Source organism: Blennius ocellaris (assembly GCF_963422515.1).
Source record: "Blennius ocellaris genome assembly, chromosome: 5".
Taxonomy (NCBI): Eukaryota; Metazoa; Chordata; class Actinopteri; order Blenniiformes; family Blenniidae; genus Blennius; species Blennius ocellaris.
Window position 1 is genome coordinate 7,365,622 of NC_137654.1, and position 13,391 is coordinate 7,379,012.

Consider the following 13,391-nt stretch of genomic DNA (forward strand, 5'->3'; position numbering starts at 1 on the left):
TGCCTGAGACGGTTTTAATTGAAAAGCGGGGTACAACGGTACATTTTATTTCTCAGATCACTTCAATTTATCCAACTCAGACAGCTGAAAACACCTGAGACCTCCCCCCACCCCGTGCACCAGGTCAATCGGAGGTCTTGATCAGCCAAAAATCTGGTCGACAACATTAATGTTCCCTGCCACTGTGTGCATCGTGCTGCCTTGCTCGTTACCCTTCCGACCTCCAATGAATGAATGACTGTACTGAAGTGTAACACTGGATGGTGAGCGTGTCCTCCCTGCTCCGGCTGCCGCTCACAGATATCGTGGACCGTCTGTGAGGGCTTTAGGATTGGAAGGACCGTTCACTGCAGGGCAATACAAGTCAGAGCCTCCAAACAGGTGAAAAGTTCACAATAACAACAGAAAGAAAACAAAAAAAACAAAAACCAAGGCCCGAGGAGGATTCAACGACACCCTATCAACTCAGAACAATGAAATGAAAGTGGAGAAAATGTCTCAGTGCTGTTTTCTATTTGAAGATCGGCGTCAGTGAAAAAAAGGGAGTTCAGCCTCAGATCATCCAATCGTCATGCAGAAGCCCGGCGTCCAGGCTGACTTTACTTTACGCTGAACCCTTGGAAGCTTTCTACTGTTTTTCTCCAAACAAGCAACAACAATGTTTAGTAAACAACACAAACGTAGTCCAAAGTAACACAAGCCAAAGCTGTTGGGTCAAACTCATGTAGTTCTTATGGGAGATACAGTAAATGAGAAAGTTTACACGATTGATCCACCTGGAAACAGTGATCTTAATTTGACAATCTCTCAGACTGGTTGCGGTTGTAAAGCCAGTAATTAGCAAATGACATTTTTAGTTACAACTCATCTCAGATTAACGTTCAGTCGACATTTCGGCTGTCTGTTCACGTCATATATTGACCAAACGTCAGCCGACTACATGGCGGTTTTGCTGGGATTGTCGGGGTCAAAGGTCATGATCTCCATGTGGATGAGACCTGATGGGAAACAAGAAAATGACAGCAGTTTTGAACATGAAAAAAAAATATATATTTTTTCAGAGATTTATCAAACTTTCCAATGATAGATTTGATGTATTTCAAGCATCCCGCCTCATTTATGTCGTCACACTTACTTTTCCACTCGCCAACCGCGAGCTCCAGACTCTCGAAGGAGTCGTCGTAGGGGTCGGAGTCCAGCTCGCAGTCGGGGTCGTGGTATTCATCCAGGAAGGGGTGGGACAGCCCCTGCTTGGCCGTCAGCCTCATCTCTGGGTCCAGCAGCAGCATCCCCTCCAACATGGCCACAGCTGGACGTATCAAGATAGAAAGCAGGTTAATTTATCATTTCTACCGAAACAATGACGAAAACCTGCAACGAAAAGGATATAAAAAGAATATTATTTCTCCAGGCGCTCTAGTTTTCCCCTGCAGCGCTTTTAACTTTGTAAATCAAAGGAAAAGAGGCTGCCAGATGAATAAATAACCAGTCAAACTGAGAATGGGCTGTACAAGACGTTTACTTTACTGTGTTCATTGCACAACATCTGCATAATATTCATAGTTGGGATCTGAGTTTTAGATTATTTAAAGTTGTACAAGGAATATTATTGCTTTGGTAACTTAACATGATCTGTGTTGATTCATGGTGAGTTTCCCTGAACGCTCTGAGAGCAGGTCCTTTATATGTTGTCGCTGCAAAGAATTGTGGGGCATCATGACCTCACCTCCTTTGGTAAAGGAAGCATCAGTGTTTCCTCGGCTAAAGGAGGTTATAAAGGAAGCATCAGTGTTTCCTAGGCTAAAGGAGGTTATAAAGGAAGCATTGAGCCTTCTTTCCTTTGCTTATTGAGAATTCAAACGTTCCTTATCACTTAAACACTTCTGGAGTTAAGTGAAAGTGGATAGGAAAGGAGATAGGAGGGACTATTAGGATATAGGAGGGACTATTAGGAGATAGGAGGTACTACTAGGAGATATGAGGGAGTATTGGGAGATAGGAGGTACTATTAGGAGATAGGAGGTACTATTAGGAGATAGGAGGGACTATTAGGAGATAGGAGAGACTATTAGGAGATAGGAGGGACTATTGGGAGATAGGAGAGACTATTAGGAGATAGGAGGGACTATTAGGAGATAGGATAGACTATTAGGAGATAGGAGAGACTATTAGGAGATAGGAGGGACTATTAGGAGATAGGAGATTCTATTAGGAGATAGGAGGTTCTATTAGGAGATAGGAGGTTCTATTAGGAGATAGGAGAGACTATTAGGAGATAGGAGGGACTATTAGGAGATAGGATAGACTATTAGGAGATAGGAGGGACTATTAGGAGACAGGAGGGACTATTAGGAGATAGGAGGAACTATTAGGAGGTAGGAGGGACTATTAGGAGATAGGAGGGACTATTAGGAAGTAGGAGGGACTATTAGGAGATAGGAGGGACTATTAGGAGGTAGGAGGGACTATTAGGAGATAGGAGGGAGTATTAGGAGGTAGGAGGGACTATTAGGAGATAGGAGGGACTATTAGGAGGTAGGAGGGACTATTAGGAGATAGGAGGGACTATTTGGATTCACCCAAAGTCTCCTAAAGTCCTAAACTTCTTCGTGTTCTTGTGTTTTAGCAGCAGTCTGCATCCACAAAGTTACATTACCGCCATCTGCTGGTTGGATCTTTCTACATTGTTTCCCAGCACTTTTGTCATCTCTGAGGACGGTTTCCCTTCTTCTTCTTCACTTTGGTTCGACGGCAGTTGGCGTCCATGAAGCTACACCACCGCCACCTGCTGGTTCCTTTCTACTCTCGTACTGACCGACTTCTCATTTTTGGCTTGCCGTGAAATCTAGAAAATTATTTAACATTCTTATTCTAACAAACAAAGCTCATAACAATGATCCATATCTGTTACTCCCACATCAGTCCCCATACAGCCACATTATTCACTATTACATGTCACTATCTCTCGCTCAAGCTCCTCAAAACTTGCAGGACTTACACACTTCTTCTGTTCACGTCTTGATGTGTGACACCGCGGGACAACTTCAGAATTCATCAACTCAATCTTCATCAAACAAGGAACGAATAAAACACACCTTTCTCATCCATTTTCTGAAACACTTCTCTGAAGTTCTTCTTCCTTTGCGGTGGAAGACCCAGGACATACGACTGTGCCTGGAAGATGGGAAATAATCCTGTCATTGTATTCCAACGCTTAGATGTTATTGCAAAAGAAACAAAACAACAACAACAGAGGATGCAGAGAAAACATACATCTTTGCTCTGCATCTTCTCCACCAAGGAGGAGTCTGGAGTTCCTGTCAGACGCATGATCTTCTTGAGCTGGTCGATACCTGATGGTGCCAGTTATGGAAAATGACTGACCCACACCAGGCGAATCTGCTGTGGCAAACGTAGCAAAATATCGCAGCACAGCAAGGATTTCTCATTCATTGAGTTAGCATACCACAGTGGTGATTGAAGACATTGCAATACTTTAAAGTCGATATAAAACAACCTCATCTTCTCTTATATTTGTTGAAAATCATTATTGTAGGAGCCATTTTTTACGTTTTACATGTTTTATGCTTCCTGTGTTCACCTCTAAACTGGGTCTATGTGCAGTTTTTATGTTCATCCACTAGGGGGAGCTTGGGCAACGTGTGGAGGATCTATAGCTCCAAGGTGGTGCAGGATGTGGATGCAAACATTTTTTGGATGTGAGGAGGAGACAGGTCAGGGTTAGTGGCAGAGTCTATCTGGTCATTGGAATTAATGCAAAATCAGTTGTGGGCTCATTAAGAGGCATCGACTGTGCTGGACTGTGGAACAGAAAATAAATGGATCAGACAAAGACAAAACCTTGGACCTCGATTCATCCGTTCACATGAACCATCAAAAGCAGTTACATGTTCTCGCCAGAGCGGATTTTAAATTGGTTGACGCACCGCGACGGTTATATGAACCAAAATCACACAAAGTCTGGAAAACAGATACATTTCTTATAAGATAGTCGACAAAAATCCTTTAAATCGTGCTAATGCTGCGCTCTCTTTCAATTTAATCATTCAAATCAAAAAGGAACTTTTTGCATGTATACAATGTGTGGATACTGTCGTGTCCCGGGAAAAGCACGTGTCCCGTAATCATCTCAGCCAGGATGCAGGCAGCTGACCACACATCCACTGTGGGGGAGAAACAAACCATTTCAGTGACAAATCATTAAAATCCCGTATGATCCTGGTTCAGCGCAGCCCTGCAGGTTGTCTCCGGTAGAAGTCGTATCGTTACCTGTCTCTTTGTAGTGCATCCAGTTGAATATGACCTCGGGGGCTCGGTACCAGCGCGTCACAACGTAACCCGTCATTTCACTCTCTGCTTGTCTCGCCAGGCCAAAATCCAGAATCTGACAAGAGCAGTTAAAATAACAAAAATCACATTTTATTTTGGGCTGCTTTACACCATTCGCTTATTATAGGACAAATACTTTATTTTGACAATTTGGATTTGTTATTGGAGGTTCCTGCAGACTGGACGTTTTTTTAAATCATATTAATTCACAACGAGCTACACTGCGACACAAACCGAACAGACTTTAGACATGAAGAATAGAATAGAATAGAATAGAATAGTGCTGTGGCTGTTAGGTCATTTACACGTTTGCAGAGAAAGTCCATAAAAAAGGAGATGTGGTCATGGGATGGCAATTTAGCAAAGGGAGCTTGAAGTAAGGATTTGACACAAGCATTTACTATTATGGTCTTTCATTTTACAATAAAACACACAACATGTAAACGTAACAAACTAGTCGTAGGTCGCAGCAGCATCACACGAAATCACTGTCTGAATTCTACCGCAGGTTTTCTTTGGCTGGAACAGTGGAAGTCAAACATATTTGAAGGCTCATATGTCAAAAAAAAAGGTTCTCTAGCTTTTTTTCTCCCCACATTTCAAACGCTACATAATACTTTCATCCTTTAACATATTATTTGAAGGGAAACAGTGTAGGGAATTACTGTAATGTAGAAGTACTATTGCAACAACACGTCATCAGTAGGGTAAAACTAACCTGTCTCACGACGGTCTAATCCCAACTCATGCTGGGTGTTTTTTTATGCACCGAGACAATACAGTAATTTGCACTAAATATATGTGTATGGCTTCAAATATCATGTAAAAGTGGGAAAAAAAACCTTGTGATATTCCTTTCAATACATGGGAGATTTGCATATTTGGGACAATTTCTATAGAAATTGTCATTCCTCAATGCCTGGCAGGATTCTAATGTATTGGCCATCAGTTGTTTTATAGTTACAGCAACTTGCCTGATAAAGAGGTTTAAAACTAAAGAGCAGGACGACATCACACAAGGTTAATTTAACTTATGAACATCATAAGTAGTGCCAACACCACCGCCTTTGGCTGTAACATGTTAGAGTTGTGACCAAATCACCAGTCGCCTACAGTCTAGAGTCTCTAACCTTCTGATTCAAGTACTAAACTATCATAACAGCATAACTACAATAACATTTTTACACTAATACTTTTAGAAGCATGCCATATATATATATATGTGCCCATTTATGTACGTCTGTTTAATCAGATTAATCACAAGGTTGCTATAGATTAATGTGGATTAATCACAATTAATTATAAGGCTTAAGAAACAAGGGATTATATCAGCACCTAACAGGGTTTTTTAAACACTTCTAACAGTTCATGTTAACAAAGAACCTTTCTCTCTTTTTCAAAACAAACAAACATCAATGTCCCTGTTCCTCCTTTTTAAGTAAAGAACAGGCCTGTTGCAGCTTCACTACAATCATGTTTAGTGGAGGAGCTTTGTTGCTGCAACTTGTTGTCAAGTGAGTTGATGAATTTGTCTCCTTGAAGAAGCACTGAAATCCAGATTATAGAGCATCTTCCTCCAAATAACTGATAACTGCAGCGACCTGCCTGGTGCCGACAGCTCAGCTGACGTGTCGCAGCAATACTGCAATGTTTTTAACACCAGGACATGAAAAAAGAAGAGTAAAAGAAGCTTCCGGTCAAACTCATTATTTTAACTATAAAACTGTATCCTCTACTTTTTGAGGAAGAAACGAACAGCAGCATATAAACACACATTGTCAGTAACTTTCATTAAAGTAATTACTACCCTATACGTCTTAAGTGTCAAATTCATCTTTACGAACTTACCTTTAATTCGCAGTTCTCGCTCACAGCGAGGTTCCCAGGCTTTAGATCCTGAAAGACAACGCCAAGCAGAGAATTAACTCGCATTCAGAAGTTGTGCTACAATTGACCTTTGGCTAAGCCCCGCCCCCAATTACCCTATACCTATACCTATACCTATACCTATACCTATACCTATACCCATACCTATACCTATACCTATACCCCATTTTCATACAAAACAATAATTTTGTGTTTTGTCAGGTGCATTTGTCAGAAGAAGGGAGAATTTGTTTACACGGTCAGTGTGATGTAATGTCATCTGAAGTCACGGAGCAGGACTTCCTGTCAGTGCCGTTATTGTGTCTCAGGGGAAAAATGTAAATTATTTAAAAAGATAACCAATAATGTTGCAAATAGTTCCAACATTTGATACATTTTCATCGTTTTAATTTGTGAAATTCAAAAAATTTAGAATTAGCATGACACAGGATTACCGTCTCAATGTGCAGCTCAGACATTTTGCCACAAGGTGGTGCTGTTGGTTGTTTTTGTAATGAAACCACACACATGTGTGCAAAGAAAAACACACTATAAACTTCACCACAAAGGACAGTACCCGGCGTTCGTATGGACAGATGACGAATTGGATGCTATTAGGACTGAATCTCGACTATAAAACGAGAATACGGGCCGGGAGTCATGCCACTACGTAAGCCGCCATCTTTGTTACTGTCGCCGGTGGTGCCCCTGCGCAGTAGCAGCGCTCCGCAGCCTCCGCAGCACCACGGCTACTAGTTCTTACTGAGCATGTGTGGAAGCCATCAAACTTTGTCGTCTGTCTCTATGAACATCTGTGACCTCGCGATTGTTCATGTTTATAACTTATTGTTGTCTTCAGCAGTGTTTTTCAACCTTTTTAGAGCCAAGGCACACTTTAATCTTTGGAAAAATCTCCACCCGAAAATGTTAAAATGTTAAACTAGCCTCTATTAACAATATAAAGTCATTCTCATCAAAGTTTTATCAACAGGAATCAAATAAATACAGAAAAAAGTATTTCCCAATTTCTTTTTTTTAATTTTGACTCACTCAGGCACACCTGACTATATCGCGCGGCACACTGGTTGAAAAACACTGGTCTATGCGCATATGTGTGTGGTTTCATCACAAAAACAAGCAGCAGCACCCACTAGTGGCCCAACACAGAAACAACATCGTTTTGAGCGTTCCTGCCGTTTGCGTGAAAACGAAGGCCGCACAAAACCTTTGTGAGACAAAAATGCAAAAACGATGCGTTTTGACTTACGCCATGCGAATGGGGACGAAATGTCTTCAAAAAGACATATAATGCAAACATATCTGTTTGATGATGCAGGCCTGGCTGTTCCTGTGTGAGTGTGAAGCTAACCAATACCAACCCGGTGGATTATCCCTGCAGAGTGGATGTACTGTGAAGTCAGAGAAGAAGGATTTAAACACACACACAGACAGGCTGCACATGCTCGGTAACGTCTTTTTCAACAACAACAACAATAACAACAACCACGCTCTTCAGCTTTATGCCTCTCCGACATGCGTGACCTGAAGCTTCACACACCACTGAGGGTGAGTGTGAATGTTTTGTTTTCCCTGCCCTCAGATCAAAATCAGGCTCCTGCTGCAGCACCGATAACAACATGACGGCTTCCGAGACGTCTGCATCAACCTCAGCTTAAAAACCAGTGACCTTTTTTGGACAAAGTTGGTGCCACTTTTCTAGTTTGAAAAGTTTCCATTCCACTTGTTACACATATCTATCTGCTTGTTTCTTAATTTTTTTACATTTCCAAACATGTACACACATTTTTCTTTAAATGAAACAAGAAACAAAAGAGAGAAAAAAAAGAGACACTCATCCAAATGAGTAATCAGAGATCTGTGGAGGATGTGAATTACATGTTGGTAAAGGTTCACTTGCAAATCACACAATACTTTTTTTTTCATTTTTCTATATATATATGTGTGTGTGTGTGTATATATATGTAAAGTTGTTGAGTGTAAAACAAGACGTATCAAATTTGACAGGATGAAAGTGATTTTAAATATTAACATGTTCAAGGCTTAATGGTGACTAATATATGCAGATGAAGGATGAAGCCAACCAAAACACAGCCAACGCTAATTACAGGGAGGCGTTATAGAGTCTCACTCTAATTTTCTTTGCTCATAAGAAATTAAAAGTTAAGAATGTTTGTTTTTGTCCATATTCGTTTTTGCCTTCATTTTCCTTTCCTTCCTCTGTTCAAATCAGAAGAGAAGCAACATCGAGGCGGAATGGTGAAACAATACAAGTGATCACTGTTTATTAACGAATCCTATTGAAGTAATGATGGACAATATCGGATCTCGTTTCCTGCAGGAATTTGAGGTGACAGAAACGAGACGTGCTGAGCTGATGAGAGTGAAAATCTTCAGAGTGTGGTTGTAAATTCTGTGTCTGAGATGAGGTCAGGTAAGGCCACTCCATCAGCACCCACCTTCAGGCCTCTCAGAAGCTGGTAGAAGAGATATACAATGATGCGATCAGACAGCCTCTTCTTCTTCATGATGTGGCCCAGATCCTGGGCTACAAAGGGCATGACCATGTAACTGTAGGGAGAAGAACAAGGTGACATGTTGAGCTTTTTTTTTTTTTTTGTTAAATTTGTTGAATTCTGGCCATTTTCCCTTCAGGTGGCAGGAGCTCATTGCTACGGCAAAGAAGAACAAGTGCAAAGCACCCAGAACGAACAAGACGGAGCTCGCTCGCTCTCCGCCTGAACACACTTGAACTTTTCAAAAGGCACACAGATATGAAGGGTCTGGACAAGTTTCAACAACAAGCGGGAGAATCTCACTCCTCGCTGTCAACTTACAAGGTCTGGAATTTCTCCAGCGTGGAGTCGGGTGTGAAGACGTCAAGGAGGCAGATCACCTGGGAGGAAAGACGAGGCAGAGCCATTAAACCTGGAGCAGGGTGGATAAAACAAGATGAACTATGATGATCAAAGATGATCACATTTCTTGGTATCCTAGACTAAATATATATATATATAATAAATAAATATAAATATAAACTCGGATATTTGTCCTGCAGGCACTGATTTCCACTTTATGACAGTCTGTTTTGCTCTCTTTCTTCTCAAAGGGTTTTATAATAAAAAAAAATAAAAAAAAAGATTTAGAACAACCCCCATCACAAGACACGGCAGAATAACAGCTGTAATAGTGAGGTGGACATTTAAGCTAAAGTGGACAAAAACAAAAACAAAGAGAGAAGACAGGACATCAACATACCAGAAGATAAACAGTTCATGGTTTGATTTCTTCGTTTCAATAGTGGATGCATAGCCCCCAACACTTTCAAAATAAAATATGATAAAAAGGGATTGAGTGAAGTATCCTTAAAGCTTCACAGTTAAATATGTTTTTAGTTTTTTAAATTGCATGTCTGAAAAGGGAGTGGGAAGAAGAATAACTTATTAAATCCCACCTCTTCATAAATAATACAGCAGGTTTTATTTTTTTGCTTCCACTTATTTAATAATCAATTAATTTAAACATGTTAGAACAATTATATAAAGATGAATTATCTGATGAAAAGGTACAAATAAATAACTTAAAAAAAAATTATATATGATATAGACTAAATATAATAAAGTAAAATCATGATTATGGAACGATATAATTCAATATATGAGAAATAAATACCAAAACATTTATTCTATCACAAAAACCAAAATAAGTAATTCAAGAAAAATGATATCTGAATTCCAAAATATGTTAAAATTAGAAGTGAAAATGTGTTTCTATGTGTTCAATAAACAATAAAAGTATCAAAACTGACTGGGGAATCAATTGGGAGAAACATTGATACAATAAAATAAGGCAGAATAAATGAAACAAAACAAAAATTGATAAAAACAGTTGTGGGTTTTGTCTGTTTTGCTTTGGAACGACTGCTTGTCCTGGTTAAACAACCACAAGCTTCTCCTCAAACTCAGTCTTAGAACATAGTAGAGCACATTTTTCTGTAAAATCTCTCAGTCAAGTTCACTTTTACTTTTTCAATGTGTGAAGAATTCAGTAGCGGAAAGCAGGTCCAAACACCAATATTGTGTTTTATACAACTTTTCTCAATGGGCTTGATAGTTTGTAGAATATTAATCCGGAACTGCAGCTGTTGTGTGGGTAGTAAATCTGATTTTAAGATTTACTACCAGATCATATCGGCACAATATTGGTATCCATCGATAAAAACAAACAAAAAAATTTAACATGGGCGTGAAACGCAGAAGGCCGTATGCCGTTTTATTTTAGTTTTCGGTGAAACGAATATGAACACACGTTGGGAGACGTCATCGTCGCGTGATTGAGTGTCTGGCTCCTGTCCTCAGAGGCGCTTTGGTTTTTTCTTTTCTCACATGAAAATGTGCCACGTCTGAAAAGAGGCTTTGCTTCAATCGTAACACTTTTGTACAGGACAAAATGGCAAAATTCTTTAGCATGTAGCATATAGCATAAAGCATGTAGCATAAAGCATGTAGCATATAGCATGGAGCATAAAGCATGTAGCATAAAGCATATAGCAGGTAGCAGGTAGCATAAAGCATGTAGCATATAGCATGTAGCATATACCATGTAGTATGTAGCATGGCTCGGAGTTAGCATGTAGCATGGCTCGGAGTTACGTGCTGCACTGTCAGCTCCTGGAGTTCAAACCAAACCAAGATGGCCGCTTGATCACAAACTTTCTCTTTCATTGCAGAAACGGCTCAGCGACAAAGTATTCCTGGAAACATGAGGCGAGAAATGAGCTGCGCAGCTGCTGAGTCTGTCCTCGTTTTGGTTCCACGACAGTGAGTTCCCACCTCTTATGAAAACGTTGCGATGCATCGACCTTCCCCATGCCGAACTTGCTAAAAGTCGGCTGGATCCTACTTTATGTAAATGAGCGGCTCCGCGGCGATGCAGCGCAGAAAGACACGCCCCCCCGCGCCCAGCATGCACCGCGCTGGGTCTCACATAGACAACGAATTGGAATTGGATTCTGGGGACGTGTGATCTTGGACGTGCCGACGCGTCTGTCAACTCCGGGTTACATCGACATCGGTGATCACCAATAATTTGTTTTTAAAATATCGACATATCAGACATTGATGTATATCCAATAGCGTGTGTCCCTATTTTTTTTGTTGCCTTTCACACATTTGTCTCCCTGAACCCTGACCTGACACCAATGGCGGTTCATAAAACTATTCTATTCTATTTAATATCATCTGAAGAACAACCTAAAAGAACTACCTGCAGAATTATTTTTCCATTAATTTATTAAAACTATCAACTGGGTGATCAATCATTCTGAGCTGTAGAGCAAAACATGTATTGAACTTATGGCTCATTCCTGTGAAAAACCATACTGAATCATTATATTTCAAACTACTGCTTAATTCTATTTTATTCAGCAATATAAAATGTAACAACAACATACAAAAAAAAAAAAGAAGAGCAGTAGACCTGAGTGAAATCAAAGATTTAGTTCAAAGATAGAATCAAAGGAGCAAACAGCAGAAAACTAATTCTTCTCAACCTCTTTGTGTGACCAAAGGAGCAAAGTTGAAAGTCTCTGAGAGGTTTTTAGTGAAAACACAGAGCGATGAGGGCCCAACATCACCCTCATCCCCCCCCCCCCGGCTCTGGGCTTTCAGCTGAACTGGTATTTAGTTGTCAACAAAGTGAAAAAGAAGGGAGTCACAGTGAATGAGACATGAGACGGAGGACGTCCGGAGACACAGAGGTGATAAAAACCCTCTGCTGGATGTGGTCATTTTTTAATGCCAAGTTCCAGCTGAGACCTCGTGGAAATTAAAACAACTCCTTGATGTGACGACGTGTCCTTTGAGTTCTCTTCCGTTTGTTTGTTTGGTTTGCACGGTGCTTACATTGTCGTGGCGTATGTGTCGGAGCAGCCGGAGCTCCCGGTAGGCCCGCTTGGTGTGGATGAGGGACTGGAAGGGCCGATGCAGCTTCTTAATGGCCACCTTCTCCTTCGTCTTCTGATCGATGGCAGAGCTGCAAAGAAACATCGAGTTTAGAGGCGGATGATCATACTGATTATTCTCTTTCTACTAAACTCCACAAAGGTTTTGTTGTTGTTTTTTTCACATCATTAGATTTAAAACATATAGAACTGATTGGACACGATTAAAACAATACAATAGTGGCTGTTGGTTCTCTGGAGAAGAGCACTATCGGAAGAGAAGAGCCTCCAGAACACGTCATATAGGACGATATCAGCAATAAGATCTTGTCTGTCACTGGTTTATCATTAGAGGCGGCTGTTGGACTGGTGTCAGTGCTGCAGATTCCTGTCATATCGCAGGACCTGCGTTGACTTGCAGACCTGCCTGCAGGCACACAATGGTGCTTCTGTGGTGAGAAGGTGAAGCCAGGCCTCCTCAACTGTCTGGGACTGGAATGCAAAAGTTAATGGTGAAGTGAAGGTTTCTGGACGAATATAGAAAATCAATCAGGGGACAAAGTCTTTAAAGACTGAAACACACAGATTTACTGAATAAAGGATCACTCTGTGTGGCTTTTGCGTTTTTCTGTCTTATGACGATGTATGTATAATATTATATAACTTCAATGGTTCGTCTCCTAAAATGAGTAAATATCTACGAATGTTGATTAAACCTAAAGATATTTGCAATCTGCATAGTGGAGGCGGCTTTGTCGTTATTGTATTGATCAAAACGCAACACCTGAGTGTGTCCCGTTTACCACGTATACACGACATTTGTTTACGAGGCGAACGCGGCCGCCGCGGACTCACCACACGGTCCCGTAGGCTCCGGAGCCCACCGGCCGCAGCGTCGCGTACCGCTGCGGGACGTCCCACGTCGTCTTCTGGACCTCCAGCCGCTGAAATCCCGGTCTGACCGGGGAGTCCCTCACCGGAGAGTCCACGCTGCTGCTCGCCATCAGCCCCGGTTGTCCTGCCGGCGGGTGGAGGAGCCCGACAGGTGAGAGATCCCCGGGGAGCAGGGGCGTTGCCGGGAGGGGGGGGGGGGGGTGAAGACGCGTCCTCCCCCCCTCTCGGTCCCGCTGGTGTCGGTACTAAATAATATTCTCAGACTCAGACTTCCGGTGTCATAAACTGATGATATATTATCAAAACGTTAAAGTATCTGCCT

General features: G+C 41.3%; 1 protein-coding gene across 2 annotated transcripts; it reads right to left on the reverse strand.

Annotated features, from left to right (window-relative positions):
- On the reverse strand, window positions 1-13,188 carry LOC308130213 (mitogen-activated protein kinase 12). 2 transcript variants are annotated; one of them, XM_080496436.1, is made up of 12 exons: window positions 13,031-13,188; window positions 12,138-12,267; window positions 9,072-9,130; window positions 8,694-8,805; window positions 7,596-7,625; window positions 6,199-6,246; window positions 4,291-4,405; window positions 4,113-4,184; window positions 3,274-3,353; window positions 3,096-3,174; window positions 1,136-1,309; window positions 1-998 (listed from the first exon to the last, which is right to left on the reverse strand). In XM_080496436.1, exons 1-12 carry the CDS (start codon window positions 13,177-13,179, stop codon window positions 937-939), a joined length of 1,110 nt encoding a protein of 369 aa, XP_080352562.1. In that variant the 5' UTR covers window positions 13,180-13,188; the 3' UTR covers window positions 1-936. The 2 variants fall into 2 exon arrangements, with proteins under 2 accessions (XP_080352562.1, XP_080352563.1); XM_080496437.1 differs by lacking the exons at window positions 1-998; window positions 1,136-1,309 and adding an exon at window positions 2,727-2,845.
- Window positions 13,189-13,391: the final 203 nt, after the last annotated feature.